The sequence below is a fragment of the Amblyomma americanum genome, chromosome 5, assembly GCF_052857255.1.
Source record: "Amblyomma americanum isolate KBUSLIRL-KWMA chromosome 5, ASM5285725v1, whole genome shotgun sequence".
NCBI classification, from domain to species: domain Eukaryota; kingdom Metazoa; phylum Arthropoda; class Arachnida; order Ixodida; family Ixodidae; genus Amblyomma; species Amblyomma americanum.
In genome coordinates this window covers 66,269,649-66,297,576 of record NC_135501.1, presented here as the reverse complement: position 1 = coordinate 66,297,576, position 27,928 = coordinate 66,269,649, and the positions used below count along the sequence as shown (strand labels likewise).

The following is a 27,928-nucleotide window of genomic DNA, read 5'->3' as shown; positions in this document are numbered from 1 at the left end:
TATTTCTTAACACAGCTTCCTGAAAATTGGCACGCAGATATATCTTTGAATGCTAATCCCAAATATATATTCAGATTTTATATATCTCTAGAAATGAAGATATGGCAAAATAATTTATACCACTTAGGTGTTTTCTTACGGGCCATTATGGTGATTTCTTAATTAAAAAACTAGTTTTAAAGTAATGCTGTCATTTTTAAGGGCCCATTGCACAACCTAAAGCTAAAGAAATTTTTAAAATGTCATCACATAGGTCATGAATGAATAACAAAGTAGAAAAAAGAAAACAATGTGGGAGTAAGCTTATATCTGACCTAATTGCTTGTCTATTGTGTTTAATGAAAATTGGAAAGCCTTAGGATGTAGCTGAAATGTTGCTGAAAAAAATGATACCTACTTCAATAAAATCAGTCGATGAAAACTTTATGAAAAGTTCCGTAAGGCAAAGGCATTTGATCGAAAAAGCAAAGCTGAGAAAATTGCATTCAAAGTTTTGCTTACTCTACCATTTTTGTTTAGTGATCATATGGAAAAATTTAATGCCTTAGCATGCAGCCCAGTCATCGCTGAACACAATAACACCAAATTTACAGAAATCTGTTCATGTAAAGATTGTGAAAACCTCTGTATTGCATTGACACTTGACAAAAAAAAAAGCTCAGAAAATCACTTGCTATTTTCTTTGAATCTGCCACACATTCACAAAAGTCCTGGGCAGTAGTCCTGGGTGCTGTCAGGCTTGTGCTTCTTGGCCATCCTCTTCACCTTTTCAGCATTTGTGTGACCCTTATCAGACCTGCACAGCCTCTGTTTATCTTTTTCAAGGCTCCTACCAATGAGGCAGCTCCCAGGCCTGTAACCAAGCTGTGCTGCAACAGCTCTGCTGGTTGCTGCCATTCCTTGGTTGAAGCGAGAAACTGCTTCTTGCGAGGTTAAAAACAGGACAGTGAGGAGTGTCTAATGCGAATGTTCAAGCTTCAGCTTAGAGCGCACGTCTTGGCGTTCTGCCAAGTTCGCCGAGCCCCCCCCCCCCCCCCCCTCTCCCTCCCTCTGCAGGAGCTCTCCTCAAAATATATAAAAAGACAAATGATGTTATCGGCGACGGCAGCGGCTTGGCGCGCTGCCAAGGTCCGTGCTGCGCGCGCGTGTCGAAGCGTTGAGCACGCGAGCTCGGTTCAGCTGCGTCCGTCGGCACCGAAGCGGCGTGCGGAAACGCCGAAGTCGACGTTAGGCTTGTCAGCCGGCTCGGCCGCTTCCGACGACATGGAATGCGAACCGACTTGCAGCGTATCAAAAGTCGACATTTTCGATGGGCTTAGTCCAGACACATCCACAGGCACTGCAGAGACTTGCGGTAACACCGAAGTTGACGCCGATCAGCACTGTCCAGCCGCGTCCACCGGCGATGGTGGCGTCAACAGGGTTTGTTCAGCCGCGTCCACCGGCGAAGCTGTTGTTGGCGAGCTCAGTCCAGCCGCATCCACCGAGGGTACAGCAGCTTGCGGCATCACCGAAGCTGCAGTTCTCGACGATGCAGCGCTCTACTTATTAAATGCGCGTCTGTTTTTGCCGACTGCTTTTCGCGTGCTTGCTATCAAGCGCGCGTCTCGGGCCATCGTGACACACGGAACAAAGACACCAGGCAGGCAAATACACGCAAAAGCACGGAATTCGAGGCTAAAAGAAGCGATTAAATAGCCAAAATATCTACAATAACGATAAGGAAAAAGGCAGAACGAAAAATACTAGGAAACAGAGGAGCGCGAAAAATGACGGGCGCGCAGGCGAAAACAGACGACGGGAAGGAGCCGAACAACGCGGCCGCGGGGGGGCAAAGCATGCGTCACGGCCAATCAGAGGGCTGCGCCTCGAGGAGGCGCCCGTTTTACCCAATCGGCGGATGTCTCGCGACGCTTTCCCCCCTTGAGAACTGGTGCTGATGGCTCCGCTGTGCGAGGGTCTACAACATGGAGGAAAGAAGGAAAAGAGGAGAGGCTGCTACGTCACATTTTTTGAAGCCGGAAGCGAGGGCTCCGCCATGACACTTGGCCGTTTTCTCAGCCAATGGCATGCGAGCGCCGCGAAGATCAACGCGAGCGGCGCGAGCAGACGGTTTCGCGCCGCGCCAGGCTGTCGGCAGCTGTCAGACACGGCGGAAAGTGAGACTTCTGCTCCCATTGACAACAAAGACGCTGCGATGCCCAGCTGCTGCGTTCCTGGGTGTCGGTCGCGCACGCCAGGACAAGAACCGGGCGTCACTTTCCACACGTAAGTATACTGCATTTTGTTTTCGTATTTAATTGACTGCGTAATGAGTAAAATGCATGCTCGCAGAACATAACGCACGACACGGCGTGAACGTGGTATTCGTACCGCCCCGGCCTTATTGGTGGCTCTTTGTCTGAGTGCAGTGAATAGTATTGTTTTCAAACAGGTTTCCGAAAGATCCAGAGCGAAGGAGGCAGTGGACTGAGGCCGTTAGACCAGGCGAAAAAGACTGGGAGCCAGCAAAATGGACCTGCGTATGTTCAAAACATTTCCTGCCCGAGCACTTCGATCGGATGTCGCCGCTCGTAGTTCGTATACGTGCGGATGCCGTCCCCCTTCAGGTGAGGAACCACCTTCTATACATTCTCAAGAGATTGGAAAGAAATGCTCTTATTGAGAAGGTGCTTTATTATATCTTGACTGCATAAGCATGCGTTCAATATGATGTTTTAGGTGTTCGTGCAAGAAATAGAACGATTTGTGAATAAATGGCTTTAGCTAGACGTTATGATCGACTAGCGCGGCTATAGTACTCCCGCACTGATGAGAAGTAATTGTGTCATTATACTCCTAAACTGGCTGCGGTTTATATATGGCTCTGGTGAAATTCTGCTTACTGTACATGATAATTTATTTATTTATTAGCTTACGCACTCCATCATTAGAAGAAAATAAAAAAAAGAGAGCATCGTGCACACCACAGTTTCCCTTGGGGCAGCATTTCTATTTAATTATTACTTGTAATGTGCAAATGCTTGCGCCTAGCAGTAGGCGGTGCATTTTTTGTTGTCATCTCGGCCATAGCACCTGGGAAGTGTCACTGAGAGAGCACTATAATTCCTTAAAACTATAGTTCGTTTACAAAGGAAATCACAAAGACGTTCCATAAGGCATAGAGCACCGTACGTATTTGCTCGCGTGATTTGCGCACGTTTTTTTCTTTAATTAGGGCTCCAAAAAGAGGGTGCGCAATTTACGCGCAAGCGAGTTATCCGAACACGTCCTAAAAAAAAGGTTGGCACCCCTCGCCCCATGGCAACAAGGTTGACACGTCCCCCCCCCCTTCCCCACGCTATAGCTCCCCGCGGGGTGGCATGACATGACGGCACGTGCTTAGCTCAAAGCAATAAACGCGCAAAGATTCAATCGCGAAGTCAGCCGTGGGAGGAGATAACGGGCAATAAAACGGGGCCCTTGCGTGTGGCCCGACTGACTAGCGGCAAACCGTATAGCAAACGGTACGGTAGAGTTTTGGATTCGGGCGCGCGCGCAACTGTTCGTCCGGGACAGCGACCGCCAGCGCGGGCTTGGTAAACGGCACAGTTCGCACCCGCGTACATGCTGGTGGTCTGGCTCAGCATAGTGCGCAAAATGTGCGAGTAGTTTTTTTTTTTTATCGGGTTAAAAGTTTGAAACTTTTTGGGGTGCACAATCTATGTGCGGGCGCAAATTACGCGAATAATTACGGTAAATGTCATACACATAAGGAAAAAGGGAAGCATGAGACAAAGAAAAAAAGACAAAACACAGGCAGAAAGCTTGGCCAAATGTTTAGGGGAATCCCGTTTTCTTTTGCGAAGTTTCTGAGGAAACAATTTATAGCTTTCCTTTAGCCGCATAGCTGCGCTTGGGTGGATGCCAATGAGTATAATTAGCTCCCTTATTATACAGATACGGCAGTTCTGCATATATAATTCCTCATACACATACCATACACACTTCATGGGGTATAGCTGGGTGAGCCTGAGGAGAGACACCCCACTCTCCCTTCTAAAAATATGGTAGACCTGCTGTACTAACAATGCATTTCTCTGCTGTTGCTTTCTTAAAAAATGGGTGCACTCTCGCCCACTGGCTGTGTTCCATATTGACAGTCTCAGATTGGTACATCTGTCTGTTGAATTACATGCATCTTTTTAGCTAAGGCTGGCGTTCCACTGCGAGCATGTGATGCACCTCATTATTCATTTACAGCAGGAACCCCTTTCACAGCAGCCAGGCGATGGCACAGCTGTTGCTGCCACTGCTCAGCATGGCGCCCAGCAAGCACTAACACAAAGTCACACATCTCCAGCGTCTCCATTGCAACAGGTATTTTCAAACAGCGCTGTTTTGTGACTACTACAGCTATTCAAAGCATCACAGTGGCTGTGTATATGTTGGAGTACGAGCTACAAACACTGCTTCCTGGCATGGGCTCACCAGAAGATTTATCCGAATCCCATGATACACTAGTCATCATATTTCTTAACCCTTCAGACAGCACTCAAAACAGTCTTAAAGTGTGATGCTCCACCTCCATCTTTCACTAGCTGCTTAAAGCTAAACACCTTGTATGCTTGGTACATGATGTATGCGTTAACAGACAAAGAGGGCAATATCATTAGCAATATGGATAAGATATCAAATAGCCAAAGAGACACAAATCTATGCAGTAGCCAATGCAATCAGAACGTTAATGAGAGAAGCCGCAGCGCACAGCAATGGGACATCCCGTAGCAGTAAGAGAAGAGGAAGTAACGGAAGCCTTCGTAGGAATGAAAAGCGGGAAAGCAGCTGATGAGGATCAGGTAACAGCAGATTTGTTGAAGGAGGGAGGGGAGATTGTGCTAGTAGAACTAGCCATCCTATAAATGCAATGCCTTGTGACCTCGAGAGTACCAGGAGCTTGGAAGAATGCTAACATTACCTTTATAAAGGAGACATCAAGGACTTGAAGAATTACAGACCGATCAGCTTACTGTTCATTGCCTACTAAGTATTTGCTAAGGTAATCGCTAATAGTCAGGACAACCTTAGGCTTTAATCAACCAAATAATTAGGCAGGCTTTCGTAAAAGATACTCAACAATAGATCATGTTCACACTATCAGTGAGTGATAGAGGAATGCACAGATTATAACCGACCCCTATATAGGCCTTCATTGATTACGAGAAAGCATTTAACTCAGTGGAAACCTCAACTGTCATGCAGGCACTGCAGAATCAGCGTGCGGAAGAGTGTTATGTGAAAATATTGGAAGATATTTATAACGATTGCACACCTACCATAGTCCTCCATATAGTCAGCAATAAAATTCCAATAAGGAAGGGTGTCAGGCAGGGAGACACGATCTCGCCAATGCTATTCACTGCCTGTTTACAGGAGGTATTCCGCGGCCTGAAATGGGAACATTTGGGGATAAGGGTTAATGAAGAATACCAGAGTAACTTGCGATTCGCTGACATTGCCTTGCTAAGCCACTCAGGACAAGAACTGCAAAGCATGATCAATGAGTTAGACAGGCAGAGCAGAATGGTGGGGCTAAAAAATAATATGCAGAAAACCAAAGTAGAAACAGCAGTTCGCATGGTAGCGAGGTGCTGGAAGTAGTAAGAGAATATGCCTACTTAGGGCAGGTAGTGACCGCTAATACAGATCATGAAAGGGAAATAACTAGAAGAATAAGAATGGGTGGAGCGCATATGGCAGGTTCTCCCAGATCATGAATGGCAGTTTACCATTATCCCTCAAGAGAAAAGTCTACGACAGCTGTATCTTACCGGTACTCATCTATGGGGCAGAAATGTGGAGGCTAATAAAGAGGATTCAGCTTAAGTTAAGGACAACACAGTGAGCTATGGATAGGAAAATGACAGGTGTAACGTTAAGAAACCAGAAGTAGGCAGAGTGGATGAGGGAACAAACGTGGGTTAATGACATCCTAGTTGAAATCAAGAGGAAGAAGTGGGCTTGGGCAGGGCACATAATGCAAAGGCAAGATAACCGATGGTCCTTAAGGGTAACAGAGTGGATTCCAAGAGAAGGCAAGCGTAGCAGGGGGCGGCAGGAAGTTAGGTGGGCAGGTGAGATTAAGGAGTCTGCGGGAATGCGGTGGCCGCACCTGGCAAAGGACAGGGCTAATTGGAGACATGGGAGAGGCCTTCACCCTTCAGTGGGCGTAGTCAGGCTGATGATGACGATGATGAAATTCCTCCAGAATAAATTTTTTTTTACAGGCACCTATGGATGTCGCTGAAAGCCAGGAGACTTTGGCAGGCCCATCACAACAGGTATTTTACAATATGCCATTTTGTGACTGCATCAATTCGAAGAACAACAGTGTCTGCGTTTATGTCGCAGCACGAGCGACCAAAAACAGATTTCAAAACAGATTTCTGTAACAGAATGCATCCTGGCACTGGCTCAGAGGAAGTTTTCTCTGAATCGCCTCAACACATTAGTCATTTTTTATAATCCTTTTGACAGAACTGAAAACACAGCCTAGCAGTGTGATGCTTTTCTATTTTTCAGTAGTTGCTTAGAACTGAATACATCTTATGCTTTGGTAGAAGCATATTTCTCAAGTATAAAATTTTTTTTCACAGGCACCTATGGATGTCACTGAAAGCCAGGAAACTTTACCAGGCCCATCACAACAGGTATGTTACGATATACCATTTTGTGACAGCAACTGCTAGAAGATTGACAGTGTCTGAGTTTATCTCGCAGCACGAGTCACGAAACGGGTGAATTTTTATGTAAAAGAAAGCTTCCTGGCGCAGGCTCAGAGGAAGTTTTGACCAAGCCACCTCAGCACACCAGTCATATCTTTATTCCTTCAGACATAACTCAAAACGGTCTAGTAGTGTGATGCTTCTCCACTTTTCACTAGGTGCTTAAAACTGAACGCTTGTTATGTCTCGGTACACACACATTTCTCCTGAAAAAAATTTTTTTCAGGCATCTATGGATGTGGCCACAATGCTGGACATTCAGCCAGGGCCATCTCAAGCCTTTCAACTTACGCCAGTAAGTTTCATATCGTCCTGTGTGGTTTCCATCCAGGTTTATTCACTGCAAGAGGTAGGATGTCGTTGCAATTCTGCAATGTAAAGTGCAGTAGAACCTGCAGTTGTTTGTCAGGCCCCGTGCTTACCGGAGACAGTAGCAGAGTGCAGTAGGTTCTGCAAAGATCCTTCATATAGGATGACACCTTTTTGTGGAACCACATAAGCACATTAGTAACTGCCACAATATTCTTTCATGTGCCTTCATTGCTTATGTTCGTTACACAAATCAATATAGTCATCTCGTCAGAGTTCCACTACAAATAATCTGTCAGTATCAAGAAAAATTTGGCTATGCAAGACATACTCCACCAGGTCAGTGATATCTTTTCTACAAAATTTTCTCACGTTATTCCAAACTGGTTTTACTGATTTTGGACAAGGTCATTGACAGCTATGTAGAAAGTATTCGGTGCAAACTGGCATGCGTGCTACATGAAAAATTTGTACTGTCATGTTTTCTTCTTTTTCAGTTGTTCCTTGTATAAGTTTTCATGAAATACTTCTTATATGGGTACATGCCAACCTCTTTAACGTCAGTTCCAGTGGGCATTCAGAAAAGGAGATTGCATGACACAAAATTTAATGCAATAATTTTTAAAGCTGTATGTATTCACGCTTCTACACAGTTGTGCTATTAACCCTGCTTTATTTCTGCAACGCTTTGAGTGTATAATAAAAATAAAATGTGTAGACATATAACATTACCTTAACATGCTAGGTGATATGAGTTTAACAATGTGCGAGCGTTTTTCTTTTGCAGTGACATCGAAAGGCATTGAGTACATATGCACTGAAGCTGTTGCGTGGCCCAGTAGTGGGCATGCGGAGTAATTTTGTGATTAGCCTCATGTCCTGCTTTCCTTCTTATGCCTTGATGCATGGCGGAGGAGAACAGGGCAACAGGCATTCTAAGGTGGGCTGCATTACTAAACAGTTTATCTTATTCAGGAACTTCCGACTTTGCCAACCGCCCCAGCCTCTGTTGGGACGCCACGAAGAAGGAGGCCAGCAATGGTAAATGGACCTGTCAAATGTGCCTATTTCTGAAGCAGAATTCAACACCATGAATGTCAAATGCTTGTGCATACGCCAAGAGCATATTTGATAGCGTGAGTGGCCCATCCACAGCATGCATTATTAACATAATCTTTAACACAGCATGTGCAGGCACCCAGACTGTGTGAATGGACTTAGCTTGATTTCGCCGTGGCAATTTTTACTAATATCTACTAACTGATCTGCATGGTATATTGTATGCAATGATGAATCAATAAACCAATGAATTTTTAAGTGTGTGAGTGGCCTGCATATCAAGCTGAGGAGCACATTATGGAATCTTCTTCTTGGACACCTCTCCATCTACCAGAGGAGAATCGGTGAGTCACAGCTCCATTTATTGATCTATTCAAGTACCCTAAGGGTCCACTAGGGGCATTACATAGGGGGAGATGGGGGGACTCAAAGCGGTACAAAATTGTTTCAAAAACAAAAAAAGCAGCGTAGGTACGGCACTCAGGTGCAAGTCGAGAAACATCATTGCCAAGTAAATATTCTTACGAAAATTCACAAAGAAAAAATAAACAGCAGGTGCGAATTAGTCATCTGAGAAGTCAAATTTTGTTACTGAAAGTGTGAGGAATCCATATAAGAAAGTGATCCTGACTGAAATAACAAAGACTCTGTTATCATGGCAATCCTGGAAGGTAAATCATTGCATTCTTTCATCATTAAGGTTACAGGTGAATTTTTGTACTTTTCCATCTGGACAAAAACAGGGTTACCCTTGTAGGCATTACCGGCTTGATGCGAGGTGAAGTGCTGGTAAAATATGTGACACGGCAAATGATCTGTTGCTATGGTACAATGTGCGAGAAAAAGATGATCAAGTGAATTTTCTGAGCGTTGTGAGTGATGGCATGCTGAGCATTTCCATCAGAGTTGTAACACTTTGATATTAAAGTAGGACGAGAAGATTAACTGAGCTCCTTCATTCTTCTTTTAATGGAACATTCAGAGTGCTTTGTGTTTTATATGTGCACACTGTTGTAACTGTGGTATGCAAGGCTTGGGTGTGCATTGTTCTAATGATGCATTGCATTTTCTATCTCTCTTCATAGGAGGACACACCCGAAAAAGCTTACTTGAGAGCAAGGGCTGCATGGTTTTCTGCAATGCATGCTCAGTCAAGAAAAAGCATAAAAAGGCTGCAGCAAACAAGGCAGAGACTACAAAAGAAAAATGCGGAACTAAAATCTGTTCTGTCAGCTTTAACTACGGAGAATATCCTCCTGACAGAGCAAGTGTCTGTTTTAGATGGCCTGGGTAAAGTAAATAAGCACCTACTTGAAAGACAAGTCGGAAAGCATGGTGGAATTGGCACTCCAAAGCAGTACTCCCCTGAACTGAGAACTTTTGCCTTAACTTTAAATTTCTATTCCCCACGAGCCTATCAGTATGTCAGGAAAGTTTTTGACACGTGCCTCCCACATCCCAGAACTCTGCGAAAATGGGATGAGACTGTTGATGGCCAGGCAGGACTTTCAACAGAAGCTTTCAATGCACTAAAAATGAAGTGTGCTGAAACAGCAAGCAAGGGGCACCGAACAGTTTGCAGCCTCATGGTTGATGAAATGGCTATTCGGCAAAACATCCAGTGGAACAAATGCAACTTTGAAGGGTTTGTTGACTTTGGCAGTGGCATTGACAGCGACTCTTTGCCACAAGCAAAGGCTGCATTCGTTATAATGGCTGTGGCTATTAATGGGCGATGGAAGTTGCCCCTTGGGTACTTCCTAGTTGATGGCCTAATTGGAACACAGAGGGCTAACCTTGTCACCCAGTGCCTTCATAAGGCACATGATGCTGGAGCTATGGTTGCTTCACTCACTTGTGACGGGGCGCCCGCAAATCCGGCTATGTTGCAAGAGCTTGGGTGTGATTTCCAACATGTGGGAGACCTAAAAACAACCTTTCGACACCCAGCTACCCAGGAACCAGTGGCAGCTTTTTTGGATTCCTGCCACATGCTAAAACTTGTGAGGAATGCACTGGCGCACAAGAGGTACTTTATTGACCACCAAGGAAGGACAGTGTCATGGGAGCATATTGAGCGGCTGCATACTGTGCAGCAGAAAGAAGGCCTACATTTGGCTAACAAGTTGCGCAGAGCTCGTATTGAGTGGCAGCGGCAGCCCATGAAAGTTAGACTTGCTGCCCAAGTAATGAGCACTTCTGTTGCCACAGCACTAGCCGAGTGCAGGGAACTTGACCTGGAAGGTTTTTCTGGCACACAGGCAACAGAGAATTTTTTGTTGAAAATTAATGAGACATTTGATGCCCTAAATTCTAGAAGCCCATATCAGAAAGGTTGGAAGAAACCTATAAATGAAAAGAACATTGAAGCTTTCGAAGGCATGTTCAAAACCACAACCCATTACCTCTCTTCCTTAAAGGAGTCTGCAAATGGAAGACGAATGATTGAAACAAACCGAAAGACAGGTTTCTTAGGTTTTATCATCTGCATGCAAAGCCTGATTAGTCTTTTTCATTTTCTTGTCACTGAAAAACGAGTGCTGAAGTACATTCCGGCCCACAAAATTTGCCAGGACCATTTGGAACTGTTTTTTGGCCTGATTCGAGCACATGGCGGGCATAATGACAACCCTACTACACAGCAGTTTCGTGCTGCCTTCAAAAAAGTGATTGTTCAAAGTGAACTGGCTGATGTATCAACAGGCAACTGTCTGAGCCTGGACAGCATCTCCATATTGTCATGCAGCAGTGCAACAGTTATTTCTTCTCAGGTCTTGAATATATCTGCACCAAGGAGGCAACTTCTAGACAGTGATGCTGTTCAGCAGTCTCAGGTAACAGCTGCAGACCATGACTACATCATAGCTCCAGGCTACATCAGTGAATGTGGAGGCCGAATTGTGGCTTACATGGCAGGTTATGTAGCTCATAAATTGGCTGCAAAGCTGACTTGTGAGCACTGCACAAGTGCACTACTCACAACAGAACGAGGAAAAATTTACTCACTAATTAAGAGGAAAAGCAGAGGAGGGCTGAAATACCCATCAGAAAGTGTACTGAAGATCTGTCAAAAATCGGAGGCGGTGATCAGGACGGCAGTGCGCCTGAACAAATTGGCATCAAGAACACTACTCACTGATCTTCTCCACGAGGTTCTTTACGCATTCCACAGTAGAGAGCTCTTCAATGAACTTCATGAGCACATGTTCGACAACTCTCCACTCGACAATCATTACATACACCTTGTCAGAAGTGTTGCAGAAAATTACATCAACATGCGCTTGTTTCATGTTGGCAAGCAGGCAACCGAGAGCCTGCACACTGCTCAGGTCCGGCAGATGTTTAAAAAAATAACTCAATTCAAGGGGCAGTGACTGATGCGAGAGTGAGAATTCAAAAATCAGACTTGGTTTTCGTCAGCACATGTCTTAATTTACCGTAGAGTATGAATGCAACCAGCCCATAGGGGTCCCATGCTTCATGTTGACACTGTAGCTTGCTGCCGCAATATGAGCTGAATAAGAATCTTACATGTAACAGACTTTCATGTCTGACTTTGTCAGAATAAAATTCTACTCAAACAGCCGCTCACAGTTTAGAGTACATTACAACCTGTCATACTGAGTATTGAAAAGAATAGCTTTTTAATGTGAATGCGTCATGTACACCACCGACTTAGGCTCATGCTTGATGGCAGTCACTGTCAGTTTTTTCAGGAGTAATCAGGGTTTTGATTTAGCTTGATTGCTACTGAATCAACCAGAAATTACCTGCTTCCTAAAATCAGATTTTCGTCTTTTGTGGTAAAAGAACAATACGCACATGTACATGTCCAGAGCGCAAATGCTAGTTCTTGTTCATGAATCTATACGCTGTAGATTCACAGATGGACATGTACTATTGGTCATTGATGTTCAAGAATAGGGACTGCAGTTAGCAGTCTCCCAGAGCTTTCTTTACAGTGTGCCTGCACTACTGTCCTTTAGGGTACAGGGTGACTGAAGTATCTCGTATTTTGTAAAAAATATGGAGTGCATGTTTTTCATACTATAGAAGCCAGAATAATCAAGAGAGTAATTAGTGTACCATACTTACAATTTTCGTTCTAGATATTCAACACAACTGAAGGTGATTTTGGCCTTTCAAAGTAATAGTGTCAAAAGGGGGTGATCATCCCACTGCACGCAGCAACAGAGTAAGCACTAGCATATAAGCTTTGCAACAAATTCATGTTCTTAAATGATGAATACACTTTTCCACATGCACTTGGTACATTCATGTATACAGAGGACAACCTTATCATTCTACCAGCCGCAATTTGTACATTATATTAAACATTCTGTAGCTGTCATCATGCCTTAGTTGTGCACAGCTCAAATGCCCGACTTATGTGCAGACTATGTTGGTTGGCTCGTGGTTTTGACAAATATAAAACAGCATGTGCACACAAGTACCACATAGTACACAACAAACAGAACAGAAAATTGGACAGAAAACTATGCTATTTCTATACTGTTTCAGGCTAGGCAGATAAGAGTCAAATACAACAATGCAACAATAGAAACAGTGTCAGCAGGGTGCTCTCTTTCTTTACATATATTACAGAAAGGAATACATGAAGCAGAAGGGAGGAAAATGATTCACTTTTTTCCACTAGCTGCGACAACTGTTACCAATTTTTCAAGTCACTTCCATGCAGTGCTCCAATTACTCTGCATTTGCATCGCTTAAATTTTATCAACTTTGTGATGCAGAAACAACTACCGAGAAATGAAAGCTTTCACACAATTTGGCAAGATCGGTCCACAAATATTTTTCTGTCTCAAAGCCCCCATTTACTGCCTTCCTATATATGTTTTACTCTCTCTGTTCGAATGGTTCATGGTTGCAAAGTGATCTAATTCAGTTGTGCATTTCTTCTTCTGGTCTTTTTTGTTGAATCCTTTTTATGTGTGTTCTCCTTCCATGTGTTATCACTTTTGTTAAAAGATTTTGCTTGCTTCAGGTAGCAAGCTATGTTTTGTAATAAGTGTTATGCTGTATCAAACCTTTTTAAAGCTCATATTTTGATTGTCCAATAAAATACAAATTTTGGACTTCATTAATCCGTTTAATCAGCTGAATGCAAGAAAGTGCAACTTGGCGAGGTGGCCGCGAGGGTCGACTCGGCATCTCGGTAAACGGTAAGTTGCGAGGTACACTCAATCTTACAGAGGCATGGCCTTACACTTCACCACCCTTAAGCGCAAATGTTTTAAACCTAACACTGCGCCTCCTAAACCCTGCTATGTGTCCTTACGCTCGCACAACAGCACTCGATCGAGACAGCAGCGCGGGTCGGTCGATCCACTGGGTCCATATCGGAGAAAACTTGCACGCAGTTGACATATCGCTCGCACAGCGTACAGTAAACATATGGTACGCTTCAGATTGCTTCGCGTATCGCTTTGCTGACGGATACCATCGCATGCGGCGCGACTTCCTTGGCACTGCACGCTTCGGTGAGCACACTGTGGCCCACGCATATCGGTCGCCACCAGTTGTGACCGTCATGCATAGGGGAATGTAGACGCAACGGGTATGCTTACAAGGACACGGTCTGGACGAGTTTGTATTTATTCGTGGTTAGAACAGCGCGGGAAAAATACACAAAAATGAAGGAACACGCAGAACACGTATTCACACACAAAACAATTAAGCGCCGACTCGCACTTTTTCTTCCCGCGCTGCCGTAACCATAAACCAGCGTGTCACCGTCGTCTATCGCTTTATGAGCCAACGGCACTGTCAATTTCTCCTTGGAACAAGGCTAGCAGCGTTGAGGGACGCAACCGCACAAAGCCGAAAGAGAATAGCGCCAAGCCAAGCCTTTTCAGAGAAAGCTGTCGCGGGCTTCCAAAACAACCGCTTTCGTCAAGACGGCATCCTGAATGAACTAAGCGCACAGCAATGAAGACCAGCACCGACTACAGGCCTCTGGAACTTTGTGCCTCCCGCGGACCACAACGATTGAATAAAAATGCGAATTTCCAACTCTACTCGACCGGTCTGCCGACATGGGTGATGCGTGAAGCAGACGACGCCGCTGCGCCCAACGCTGCTATTGGCTGCGCCATCGACCAACAAATCCCAGTAGGCCTTGCAAAACCACGTGACTTCCTGCACGTTTTTTGTCATGCGGCTTGGATAGCGAGGGCCTCTCCTATGGTTTCCTTCCTCCGTGGTCTACAGCGTGCCGAGGCGCCAAAATGGAGAGCGGGAAACCAGCTTTCAAACGAGACCAAGATGGCACCGATCGGCGCGTCGCGCGGAGCTACGGCAGCTTGAAAATAGGGTTATTTTTTATGCTACACTGGCTACACTAGTGTAGGCGGTGTAGCAAAAGACCATTTTTTTTGCCAGTGCAGAAAAAGTGTAGCTCCGCCCACCTACACGAATGCATTTCTTTTTCGTTTAGTGTAGCATGAAAGCTACACTTTTTACACCGAGTTGCTTGGAGGTGTAGGCTAGCAGACGACAGAAACCAGGTGGGAGTTTCGAAAGCCCGCGCATTCTGATAACCGTTTCCACATGCAGCAGACGTGCTTTTTCTCGCCATGGAGAAGCGCAGCCTTGCAAGCTTGCGAATTGTCGTCCGCCTCGAGGACGGCAGCGAAGTGGCGGCGCACCCGCGTGTCGGAGAGAGCGGCAACCTTATCTTTTTCGGAAATAAGATCGCCTACACCACTGAAAGTGCGTATTTCTGCCTGCCGAACGGGTTTTCGTTCGTTTGGCCGTTTGTTTCCTTGTGTGCTATAGTTCGCAACGTAGTTGTTTACTTTTAAAGAATGATGTGCGATTATTGTGCCGATCAGGAGTCTCGCGCGATATCACCGTGTTTAGGCGTGTAATAATTTACGCCAAGGTGTATAAGCAGATGGGGTGCCGATCCTCGTTTCTCCCGAGGACGCCGGCGTGCAGGTGGTGACAGCTCAGCCTGAGGCGCCGACTGGGCGAGTGCCGCTCGAACCGGCAGCGCCGGTTAACGGCGGGGACACGCTGGAGCGCTGCTGGACGCCCGACAGGACAAAGTTCCTGATTGAACTTGTCAAAGTAAGTACTTCCCGGTCCTATAATTACAACGTGGTAATGGCACGTAACACCGGGGCAGGGAACGTGGCACCCGGCGGTGATCATGCGCGCACACGTATACATATACATACACGCGTACGCGTTGGCATATGCCCGCTGCAGCTAGAGCATACATGGCAATTAGCATTAATGCATGCTGTGCTATTAGTCGCGAAGGGTACGATCCTGATACGAACAAAAGTACGTTCACAACATAAATGTCCCTCGCCCTACGCGGTTTTCAATATGTCGTCACCGCGACTTTTTCTTTTACTTCCATGGAGATTATAAGAAATGAAAAATAGGGACTGACGCAGCTGCGTGGTTGCTGTAGGGAAATCATTTATATATACGTATATATATATATAGCACACAGGTATTGACTACTATTTACGGGACAGTTAGGGTCTGAAGAACCTTCCACATACTGCAGCTTTCATAGATTCATGCGTATGTAATTAAAAGGCCTTACATGTCCTGTAAAAAGTCACTAGCATTGTATATAGCAGCCATGAATTTGTATATCTGCTAATTATAGAAAACAGACAAAATTTGCATGAAAGATATAGAGTTAATTGTTATTTAATTGAGCCTTACAAATAGCAGTTGGCCTAAACCATTCACACCACAATCATGCAATTAAGTGTGCCTGAACTGAACACAGATGTGCATGCATTTCTAAAAAGCAGCAGGATAACAGGCATGAAACAACATATGTCATGCAAGTCACAAGTCAGGTTACATAGTGTTATGTACACAATTACCAGTCTTGCTTTCTCCCTTTCTGCATCTCGCAAACAGAGCAAGCTACAAAACCCTGGTTCAAAACGAGGAAAGCAATGTGGGAGGATGTGGCGACATCACTGAGGGACCGCTTTCAAGGCACAGGTGTCACCCCGCTCCAGGCCGAGAACAAGTGGAAGACGCTGGAGCGGGTGTACAAGCGTGTAAAATATCACAACAGCAGATCTGGTCACCAGCACAGAACTTGTGATCATGAAAAGTATGCAGAATAAATGAACCTCACAAAAAGCAGCTAGGTGCCCAAGTAACCGCATATATTTTATTGTTGTACTCAATTCACCCTTCCCTCATCTACAGGTCATATATCACTGCATCATTAGACTTTGAATTGAATTCATCGCATAATCAATTAGCTCACGCCATTTGATTAATCATTAAAGCATTGCAGGAGTACTGTTTGAAGGTCCAGTTGGCGTGTCAAAGTTGAAACACACACAAAAAAGGGAACAAGTGAAAGAACAAGTAAGATGAAAACTGGAGGTAACTGCCATCTGATTTATTGTAATAACGCCCACTCTTTGTGCACACGACTGCACCATTATTGAGCAAGAAACAGAGAGGGCTTGAAACAGGCACCGAACAAAATAAATAAAATCATTTCATGTCAGCAAATTATATATCTATAACCACTTGGTTTAAAACTAAATCAGCATAAGCCCACTTCTTTGTTCTCACTGAGATACACACGGTGCCCAAGGTTACCTGTAAGCAGCTGTTTTCATGTGGAAGCTCGGCTTCATGATTTCTACATTCAAATTTGTGTTCTTTTGATGAACTGCGTTCTTTCATAGTTGGGCTGACACCAGCAAGTGGGCCATCGGGTGCCATCTGGAATTATCAAGCAACAAACGCTGTCCATGCTGTCTCACTAAACCTCTGTAATCATACAAGCAATATTACAAGCGTAGAGCCTGTCAATGAGGCAACTAAAACAATCAAGCATGCAAATCATTAGTCCGGTATATTTTGGTGCAAGGAACGTGAGCAACAAAACCATCTTTATTTGCAGCTCAGTGTGTGCACATGTATCTAAAAAAGCACGAGGATTGCCGCAATTCGACTGTCATATTGATTCAGATGTGATCTTCACTGTATACTGCAATCGATGCATGTACATGCTTACATTATACTCTTGAAGAACTCACAGCCAATATGCCATTTATGAAGCACTGACAGCAAGTTATGTAATGCACGGCTTATTCTTGTGTTTCTTGATCTTGGCATATGCAGGGAGCTGGCTGAAATCCTCAAGCCGCAGCACCACATTCAGCCATGCTTTGTGGCAGGGCCTGGGCAAGCGAGGACAAGCTCAAAGTGAGGCACCATTTATTGTCCTCTTTTCGGTGGTGTCCATAGCTTTCTTCAGTTAACAAAAAACACAGAGTCCCGCCACATTTTTAAGGGCAAAAGGTATGAGGCTGAATCGTTGCAAAGAATTCACTGTGCTTAGTGATCAGAGCTGTTAATAGTGCCTCACTGCAAAGAACATAGTGCTGGCTTAGGACAGGAAAGAAAATGTCATACAGGCTCCGCACACCACTGCAAATAAATTTTCCACAAAACTATAGCTTTCCCTTTTTGTCGCATAGTATATGAATTCACGAAAAGGGCTCTGGGCATCACAGCAAATAGGCAGGCCAGTCTCACAGAGTAAGTGCTGTGCTGAAGGCAGTACGTGGTCTCTGAAATCTGGGAATAACTCCACTATATGAAACAAAAGATGCAGCTCAATGTATCAACAGCCCTGTCATATGGAGTTTTTTTTTTTGCAATGAGCAGGAGCAATGAACTGTACACACATGACTGGCTCAGCCTGTGCTGTACCGCTTGTTTGATTCCTGATGTATACAAAACAAAGATGTACTGCGACCACGGTTATGTACTGATGTTTTGTGGTGAATAGCAGTTTTGTCTTTCACTTTCCCTAGTTTGGACGAGGATCCCCTACCGGGACCAAGTAACAGCCAGCAGGCACCATGCAATGAGGGCGGGCGACCCCCGGTGAGGAAACGGACCCGGCGCATGGCAGACGCAGTGGCAGAAAGCTTTGCTGGAATAGCAGCAAAACTTGACGAAAGCAGACACCAGCGGCATCGCGAGAAAATGGAAGCACAAAGAGAAAAGCTTGCCTTGCTAGAGAGGCTTGTGTGCGCTGTAGAAAAAACAGCTGGACCCACTAAGGACAGCACTGGCAACATATAGTGTCGATATTAGTTCATCTGATGCACATTTCTTAATTTAAAGCAAAGCTCCACTTCCTCTATAACCGTTTACTGTATTGTTTACCTTACTTATGTGTTACCTTATGCATTTACTTGTGTGTTTTACATCAGCTATATTGTTTTAGGTTACATTATATAGTTTACCTATTCGGCATGACAACACAAACAGTGATGAAAGAAACTTGTACACCTTGTAACGAGATTATACTGTATAGTGGATTTCTGTGCACATGCTGCGCTACGGCATCAGCCTTGTGATGACTGTTCGTTGCAGCTCACAGTCAAGGAGAGAGAGCTTCAGCCAAGTGACCATGTTCTAATTGATATGACCAGAAGGGGGCTGAAGCTTCCTCAGCCATTTGTTGTGCATCCAGTATTACAGTAATCCCTCGTTATAACGAAGTCAGTGGGATGGCGAAAAAATTCGTTATAAGCGGTAATTCGATATAAGCGACAACCCGAGAAAATTTAAAGCAGTCGAGCTTTAATTGCGCCACAACAGCGAGGAAGTCAAAATAGAATGTATTCAGTGAAGCAAAACTTAATTCAGCTGCAAAAAAGGCAGTGATCTTTGGCTGTCTCAAGTTCAATTACTATGTGCGTGCAACCACTGCTCTAATCTGACCAAACATTGCTCGAGGGTGCGGTCGTCACCCATGCATTCAACCTTCGGGGCATTTTGAATCGCGAAACCAGTGGCCGCTTTTATGGGGGTATTTCGGAGTATTTCGTAGGCAGAGGCCGCTGTCATAGGGGACAAGGGGTCACGGAAATGCTGTGGCTCAAGTCTGAGGTTGTGTTTGTTGTGCTCAAATAACGATTATCCGCTCATTGTAGGTACACAGTGCAATCGTGAAAACTGAACGGTTTTGCAGTGGGTGCTTCGCATGATTACAGGGCAGTTTTTTTTTCCCGAGGTATGCAGCTGTGAAGTTTGCGGCGAGTTTTTCGGCGCACCGTTGTCGACCACGCCGTGCTAATTCTTTTTGAATGTCGAGTTCAAGTGTTCGAGGTTCGAGTGTCGGTGTTCGTGCAGCGTCAAGTCCGCGCCGTTTACAGATGTCTAAGAACAAAATTCAATAACCCTGCCATGCATTTGGACGATTTGTCTGGTCGGATGGTGCGAATCGAGCATGACCGGCTCAAGAAAATCTCCGGGGAAACACCATGGTTGCTTTGACCCGCCATGTTGACAGCCTGACTTTCATGTTTTCAGCAAGTTATTGGCCGATGTGCACCGTGAAAAGTGCAACGAAGCTAGCAGCGGTGTTTTATTGCGATGCAGGCCGATTATGACAAGCGGCAAGCAAATTTCTAGACCAACTTCCCCAAAGTCGTCTTCCCGATTTGTTAACGTAGCTCCTCGCGTCGAAAACGGCAAAGGGCATGCGGCCAGCAGTCGCTTGAAACCAGGCAGCAGCTCGACAATACCGTTGTTCACGCATGCAAGTGCGACCTGCGGGTCGTCTTCTCGTTTGAAGCAAAAACTCTCAGGAATGACGTTTGCGCACTTTCAAAAATTTTGTCTGCTTTGGCAGAGACGTGACACGGTTAGGCTTAGCGACGACTACGGCAGCCAGGGAGGGAGCAGCTCAGTTCGTTGCCGAAAGCTCACCTTGCGCGACTCGCAAGCGTGAATGGGCTTATAATCGGAGGGAAACATCTTTTGTGCTTTTTGGCACATTTCAGCGCCAGGAATGTTCTTTAGAGTGGTAAAATTTTGCTCACTGAGTGCACCCCATGGAATGCTACAGCGCAAGTCTGCCCGCGGTCTTTTGAGCACTTTCCTGCACTTTTGGCCACTTTTGGTCACTGCATGCAGCGGCGATGCCTCAACTAGCCACTTCGCTCTAAGCGGGTCAAGCTCTTCGTGCGCTTCGAGCAATGCGGCTTAAAATGCATGAGTTTGGGTCGGGACCAGAAGAAATTTCGAATAAAGCAATATTTCGAGTAAAGCGATTTCGTTATAACAAGGGATTACTGTATGTACAAAGATTGTTTGGAACAAGTGATAACCAAGGAGTACAAGCACCTATGTCATGCTGAAAGTAGCAAGAGGTTGGTTCTGCTAAGCACCATGAAGTTTTAGCCGGCTGATAGTGAAGATATTGATGTTTGTGCAAGTGGTCACTGCCCAGATCTAGTCCGGCAGAATATAGTGAAGTCTGCCATGGACACATTGCTAAAAAACTAGGCAGCTGCTAGAATTGATGTCATCACCAGAGAGCAGCTGCATGCTAAACAGAGCAAACTTGTGACACTCTAATGAATCTCAAAACAACACCTGTAATGCAAGGCAACTGGCTTTCGCACTGATGTATGTTGTGTTAAGTGTGCAATGTGTTAGAAGGTAAATGCAAGGCATGTGGCTTTCACATCGTTGTATGTTGCACATGTTCTGGAATAAATGTCAAATTGCTTACTCATTAGATGTCTCATTGCGAGTGACCATGGAAATAAATGTGCCCTTTAACAGCTCCAATTGTCTTTTTATGTGATCGATGTGCATCTCTGTGCTGTATTTCTGATTTGTAAGCAGCCAGAAAAACTGCATTCTTATTTCTTAGTATGAGTGGTTTATTAGTTGCAGATTATAGCAGAGCTGTAATCAGCATGTTTAACGTCACACAAATTGCTTAAAGTGCAAGCGACCCGCGTATGCCCGCGGGTTAGCGGGCGAAGTGGAGGGGTGTGTACAGGGCCTGGTGCGATGAAGTCATGGGGAGAGTGCGGAGGCCTTCTCCCTAGTCTAGGTGGCTCTGGCTTGGACGTGGTGGCTCCTCCGCCCTAGACACCTGCACCTCCTCACCTCGACACCTTCCTCGACTCCTGCCACGGCAGGAGGCCCTGGACTGTACGACTCTGGACCCAGACCCCGTCGATGGCCCCATGCTGGTGGCCACAGACCCGCCGGCGCCCAATGAAGTGGCAGAGGCTACGCCCACGGGGGAGCAACTAAACAGCAGTCTAGACGTGGACCTGGACCTTTGGTTCAGGAGGCTTCTTAAGGAGGGGAGGATGTTGGATACACTGGTATCCCCCTCATCCCCCACGTCAGCAGCTTGCGCGCCGGAGTCACCAGACCATGCACGCATGCGCGCCACCAGGAATGTGGAGAGAAGGCACCCCCTGCTACTCAGCGTGTCGCCAAATACAACGTGGCGTCATGACAGCGCGCTGGCCACTCCTATGCTTGTGAGTAACGTATTGCTAGCAGTGAGGCAATGCCCGAAGGGTTAAAAGAGGAGCTCGCGGCAGGAAACCCTCTCTATCTGCTGGCCTCCTGCTGACCTGCCCCGAGGGAGCCCTTTCTGCTAGTCAATCCACGGACCCAACGTTGGTCGACAGCAATGACTTGGCAAGCCTACCGGAGCTTTAATTTATCAGGTAGAACATTCTTTCGCAGTGTGCTTTACCTCACGTTAGGACACTAAGCTATTTTCTTATGTGCTGTGACGTTGCCTATTTCATCCAAACCTGCCATGGCTGAGACTGAACCACGGGTTGGGAAAACGTGTTGTGTACAAGCAACGCCTGCATGTAGCTGGCATGGAAGCTTGCCTTCCCAGCCGGCTGGATGCAGTGACCCCACAGAGGGCACCTTGTGCATAAGGACACCCATGCGCCGTAGTGATGATCCAAATATGATTTACTAAGTGCTTATGTTTCCATAGAACATGCTAAACGTGTAATTGAGCTGCAGCAAGATGCTGAGCCTCAAATCTTAGTGATGTTCATATATCCAATGGCCAGTTCATGAAAATTAAAGTTGGTATTGCCGCGAAGTTTTTCCGAGAAGTGCCACCAGCCATTCAGTTCAGGATTAAAAAAGACAGCTTCCTCCTTAACCTCTTCACTACTGGCATACACGTTCGTGGACATCCACATTTATGCACTGTACTTCAAGGAAGTATGTTTGGTGGAATTCAAATTCGGCGCGTTTAGAAGAGGTGCTTGTAGTTGCCACCATGCCCAAGAGGTGGTACAACCGGTCCAGTCAAAGCGACATCAGGAAAAGTTGAAATAGCGGCATCCAGCTCCAGAGTCTGACTGCGACCGAGAGGTAAGCTTTGACCTATTATTGTATCTTTTCTTACTCCTTGCGAAAAGAGTCATTTGGTAATGAAGGTTACAACTCCCGAAGGCGCCATGAATTGTTTCTAGGCCAAAAAACACAATGGTTGATTTCAAGTGCATCTTTTAACAATGTGTGACATTTGTGGACAAAAGTTGTGAACATGGGCGCCGCTCTCTCTGGCTTGTTCTCAACAGCCACATTCCAGACCGATGAAGAGATCGCTGCCATGCTGGAAGAGAATGACGACGACCTTTCAGAGTCTGATAAGGAAGATGATCGTGCTTCGCCACTTCCGACAAGTGGTCATGACACATCCAAAGATGAGGATGAACCTGAACCGGACATCGTCACCCTGCCCAAAAAGCAGAAAAAAAGCTGCTGGAAGCCAGGAACGTAAGTTCTTGCACTTTGTTGTGCTAAATTTTCTCGCGCATCTATTCACAGCACCTTTCTGTTAAAATATTTCTGAATAATATTTGATTTTCCATATTCATAACCCCTGAAATAACACAGTCAAGGTCAAGCAGACATCGTTTTCGGGAGCTTCTGTCCCCAGATCAGTATTTTGCGAAATATTTTCCAATGAATTTTTGGAGGGAACTCGCTGAACACACGAATTTGTATTCCGTTCAGAAATGGAATCACCGATCAGTGAGAACAGACGTACTTGAGGTGACGAAGCTCGCTCACATACACCTACTGATGGGAATTGTGAGCCTTCCAAAATATCCCTTTTGTTGCTGACCACATGACCCTGAACAGATTCTATGAGTTGCGTAATAACCTGCACTTCGTGGACCTCTCCGCAGCTGCAGCACAGCAGAAAAACGACAAGCTACACCTTATGCGGCCAATATTTAGCAGCTTTCAAAGTGCTTGGCACTCATTGCGGCGCACAAAAGGATGCTCAATAGATGAGCAAATAATACCATTTTTGGGAAAGTGTGCATTTAGGCAATATCTTCCTTCTAAGCCAAATCCACTTGGTTTAAAGAATTTTGTCTTGGCTTCCACCGATGGCCTTGTTTTATACTTCCTGGTTTACACCGGCAAAAATACAGTGACTCCTGAAGAAATGAAATTATAAGGCCTGGGTGGCGCAGTCGTGAAGCATCTTTCAAAAACCGTAAGCGACCAGAAGGCGCATCTGTTCCATGACAGGTTTTTCACGAGGCTGTCAATTGAAGACTGCCTCACTGTGAACGCTAACCGCACGCAAGGGGCAGTCGGGAATTTGCCGAATGACAGGTCAATGGACCGTGGTGAAAATGCTTGCCTCATGCACGAGGACAAAAAATCTGTCTTGCGAAATGGGAAGATAACGAAGGAGTTCTTTTCTGGTCGAGCGCGATTGGGTGTGACCCGATTGGTAGGTAGAAAATACCTGTTCCTCAGCCAGCTATTGTCTCACTCTACAACAGATGCATAGGCGGTGTGGACTTGGCTGACAGGTATGTGTCAGTTTTTTGTCTAAGTTTTTGTCCAGCAATAGGGGGGTACAATTAAAGTTAAAGATTTCGATAACTTTGCCCACACCATGAGACTACGGGAACGTTTTCATGACCACCCTCACAAGGACGAAACCACTACCTTGCCTAATCACGGACACTGGACTCCATTCCCTCTGCGTGAAAAATACCTTGACGTGTGCGTTGCGGCAGTACAACAGGACGTGTTAGAGGCTTATAAACATCAAAAAAACATCTCACCATAACCTCTCACTAAGCAAAAGTAAAACTTTAGAACGTTTATCTGGGTACTGGGTCATAATTAAACCAGCTGATAAAGGCGGTGCATTTGCTATCACAAATAGGACTGATTATATAGCAGAAGTCAAGAGACAACTGTCGGATAAGACATAGTACAAACGAGTAAACTATAACCGAACCTAAAAATATAAACAAACTATCAAGGACACCCTCGACGAACTTCAGGAACCGAAGAAAATCAATTAGCATACAGCTAGTTCCCTTTAGCACTCAATCCGGTCGCAGGAAGGTTTAATTTACTGCCTAAAATCCACAAGCAAGGCAACCCAAAACACCCGATCATTTCTGGCGTAGGTGCCACCACTGAAAACCTTTCTCAATATGTTGACAGCAGCAGAAGTTAAATCCCACCTATATTTTTGTCATATATATTTTTGTCCTAGTACCTAATGGCTCTTTTCTTGCAACTCTAGACTTTGCATCACTCTGCACAAACATACTGCACACCGACAGAATCCAGATATCACTTCAGGCTTACAGCTAGTCCTTAAAGGACAAACTGAGCGATAACAGCACACTAAAATCTTTACTCACACTTAAAATTGCAAATTCGATGACGCCCATCGCATCCAAACTAACGGCACATCTATGGGAACAAGGATAGGCCCTAACGAAGCAATCATTTTCATGGCTATCTCTAACAAAAAAATGCACATCTGCTCTTGGATCTCGGCTACAAGAGCGACAATTGCTAATGCAACTCATTGCGAACAAGTTGTCGCTGAGATGCGGTTTTGAGTACCGTAGTAAGATCGCCTGGTACAGGGAAGAAGGCCGCAGAATATGCTACCTGGACGTGACGTCAGTTACCGCTGACCACACAGCGAGCAAGGCGTGGACCGATCACATCGGCACATGACACATACTTGTGCGGTTTGACGATGAGGCTGACACAACCACCAGGAAAAGGGCAGCGGCTCATTGTGACCCCCATTAGGTGTATGGAGGGCTTTATGAAAGGTTGCCTGGATGCAGGGTTGCCAGTTCCGCTTAGTATAAGCGAATGTGGGCTTCTTTTTCACAGAGTCGCTTGTCGCGTTTTTTTTAGACTTACTCGCACTTTTCCTGCAAATACTGTTATTTTAATACCTGTCACACGTGTTTGTCAATAAAGATACGTGATAGTAGCAGGATTCACAAAGTACGAAACTGTCCCTATCCATTCATCAATGTTTTGACGCCTTCCCAGCACTCGTGGTCGTCTATGTCGTATTGTGTTGCCGGTGCTGTTTGTGCAAAATGGCTTCGAAGTGGTTGAAATATGGCAAAAGATATTGTAAGGAGCGGGAAAAGGAAACTCAGCTCAAGGACTGGTTACACCCAGTCACCGAAGATGATAAAAAAGCAGCGTGCAAGTATTGCAAGTGTGAAATCCGCGCTCATCATGCTGACCTCGTTCAGCACATAGCAACAGAAAAACACACAAAGAACTCCCGGCCACTTTCCAGTGCACGCTTGACAACCATAGATTTCACCAAATCATTCCCTCCAAAGACAACACCAGAAATGGAGCTCAAGCTGGCATGTTACTCAGCGTGTCATGCCGCTACCAACTCTGTGGATCACCTCGGCGAGGTGTTACAGTCATCCACGTCATGCGAAGTAAAGCTGCACAGAACAAAATGTGCAGCACTAATAAAAGTTGTTGCCCGTTGCCTGCTTGCGGACCTCGTGAAGGATATAGGCGCCTCGCAGTACTCATTATTGATTGACGAAAGCACTGACAGCAAATGAAAAGCAGGTCGCTGTCGTGGTTCGCTATTTCAGCACCTCACTAAAAAAAGTGGTGTCCACGTTCCTGGGACTCTTCATTCACGAGGGTTCAAGTACCCAACAGATTGCACAAGGCCTCCTAGACTTCTTGACCAGTGTTGGTCTGAATTTTAAAAGGTTTAACAGAATTGGAGCCGATGGCTGCAATGCTATGGTTGAGAGGAACAATTCTGTGTACACACACTTGCGTCAAAAAAATGGGAACCTCATGATAGTCAAGTGCGTGTGTCACTCAATTCAACCATGTGCAAGCAAGGCAGTAAAAGTGCTGCCCCGGAGCCTAGGATTCCTGGTCGGCCGCTCGTACAGTTGGTTTTCACACAGTTCACTGCGGCTTCAGGATTACGGCAAAATATACAGACTGATGAACAACGGCAAAGAACCATTAAAGTTGGTTCAGCTGTCAGGAACGCGGTGGCTGGCTGTCCATCTGTGGCTGCTGTGAATGTATACTGGAACAATGGGAGGAACTCAAGCTTCACTTCGGCATCTGCAAGGACAAGTACCATAGCCGAAACCCGGGAGAACGATGCCTTTAAAAACAACGAACTAGGATTTATTTCCAACCACATGAAGAGAAAAGAAACACTGGCCGGAGAGCGTCGAAACAAGGTTCTCGCTTCTCCGGGGTCGCTGTGTGTCTGGCTTTGCTGACCTTGGCAAAGCGATCCTCCCCTTTGCGCAACCGGCCCTCACACACATAAATCGCTGTCACATATCGACACCACTTTCCCTCAAAGGGACTAGTGGACGCTTCCCAACTGTTCTTGGAAGTGGCCGAGGCATCCTTCCCTCAGACACAGTGGGCGGCTCGCAACATTTTGCCGTGAAGGCATTTTGGGGAGGGGGCATCACTGTCTCAAATATTTAATATCGTACAGCGTTCCTGAACCCATTGCTGCAAGAATTCTCAAGAAACAATAAGCTGTTCCAACTTGAAACTCGAAATCCACTGAAACTGGTTGATTACCTTCAGAACATTTTCCGGTCAGTGATTTCCAGAGTGCTCGACCCGTTGTGGATCCCAGCTGCGGGAGAAAGACATTTGGAAGTCAACCTGGCGGACAGTGCGGCCCACCTTCCACTTCCACTTCAAGTCCCACCAGAGGAACTGCCTCGCACGTCTATTACACAAAGAGCTCGAGAAGCATGGTGAAGATGCAGTGACCGTCCGGTTACGAGTGAAGTACTTGCCGCACACTTCGTCCACACAACACGGCCCATATGAGGGGGATCCAAACGCAGAATTGGATCCAGGCCCCGGCGGGGTGTCAAATCACGCCCTAAAGAATCTGGACGACCGATCCGTGGAAGTTAACGGCATTCATCAATGAGTGCTGGCAGCGCGGCAGCCTCCCGCAAAAGTGGAAAACTGCGAGAATGATACTAATCCCAAAACCCGGAAAACTGCCGAGCCTCAACAACCTTCGCCCCATATCCCTAATGTCGTGCGTCGGCAAGACCATGGAGCACACACTGCTTAACCGCTGGCAAGCCCACCTAGAGCAGAAAGGGGCATACCCACCATTCATAATAGGATTCCGCCCCCGATTATCAACGCAAGACGCAATGTTACAACTGAAGAACCAGGTGCTTGACGGCAAGACGAGAGGCACCAGAGCGATTCTCGGCCTCGACCTTGAAAGCGCGTTCGATAGAATCGCGCACGGTCGGCAATCTTACACCAGATATCGCGGCAAAACCTAGATGTACACTCATACAACTACGTTTTTTGACAAACAGGCGAGCTTTTTTAGTGGCAGGGGATATCCAGCTAGAAGAGCAAACGCTGGGAAGCACCGGCACCCCGCAGGGCTCCGTCATCTCGCCCATTGCTCTTCAACCTTGTCATGATCGGGCTAGCAGAAAAGCTACAAGAACTCGAAGACGTCCGGCACACCATATACGCCGACGACATAACACTCTGGGTGCACGAAGGCAGCGACGGTCACATCGAAACGGCACTACAACTAGCAATCGAGACAATAGAGGAATACCTTGTGGGTACGGGATTACGATGTTCGCCTACAAAGTCGGAAC

At 45.8% G+C, this 27,928-nt stretch overlaps 2 protein-coding genes and 1 long non-coding RNA gene across 4 annotated transcripts in view; 2 read left to right on the top strand and 1 right to left on the bottom strand.

Moving 5' to 3' along the window:
- Positions 1–1,314: 1,314 nt before the first annotated feature.
- LOC144132514 (uncharacterized) lies at positions 1,315–4,465 on the top strand. The gene is made up of 3 exons (XM_077664972.1): positions 1,315–2,268; positions 2,435–2,609; positions 4,243–4,465. The coding sequence occupies exons 1-3, from the start codon at positions 1,940–1,942 to the stop codon at positions 4,384–4,386; spliced, it is 648 nt and encodes a 215-aa protein (XP_077521098.1). The 5' UTR covers positions 1,315–1,939; the 3' UTR covers positions 4,387–4,465.
- A 1,792-nt stretch (positions 4,466–6,257) lies between these two features.
- Positions 6,258–7,217, top strand: LOC144132512 (uncharacterized). The gene is made up of 3 exons (XR_013314834.1): positions 6,258–6,320; positions 6,636–6,689; positions 6,991–7,217. It is a non-coding gene; the product is annotated as an uncharacterized LOC144132512 (long non-coding RNA).
- Positions 7,218–15,744: 8,527 nt separating this feature from the next.
- The window catches only part of LOC144132515 (uncharacterized), a 71,429-nt gene continuing 59,245 nt past the window's right edge, over positions 15,745–27,928 (bottom strand). For both annotated transcript variants that reach the window (XM_077664979.1, XM_077664986.1), the window contains exon 4: positions 15,745–17,335. In XM_077664979.1, the coding sequence (XP_077521105.1) occupies positions 17,227–17,335 (109 nt within the window). In that variant the 3' untranslated portion in view covers positions 15,745–17,226. The remainder of the gene's footprint in view (positions 17,336–27,928) is intronic.

Coding starts and splice junctions, on each gene's coding strand:
- LOC144132514 (XM_077664972.1), top strand. CDS start 1,940: ATGGCTCCGCTGTGCGAGGGTCTACAACATGGAGGAAAGAAGGAAAAG. Junction 2,269..2,434: donor CCGGGCGTCACTTTCCACAC/GTAAGTATACTG, acceptor GTTTTCAAACAG/GTTTCCGAAAGATCCAGAGC. Junction 2,610..4,242: donor CGGATGCCGTCCCCCTTCAG/GTGAGGAACCAC, acceptor ATTCATTTACAG/CAGGAACCCCTTTCACAGCA.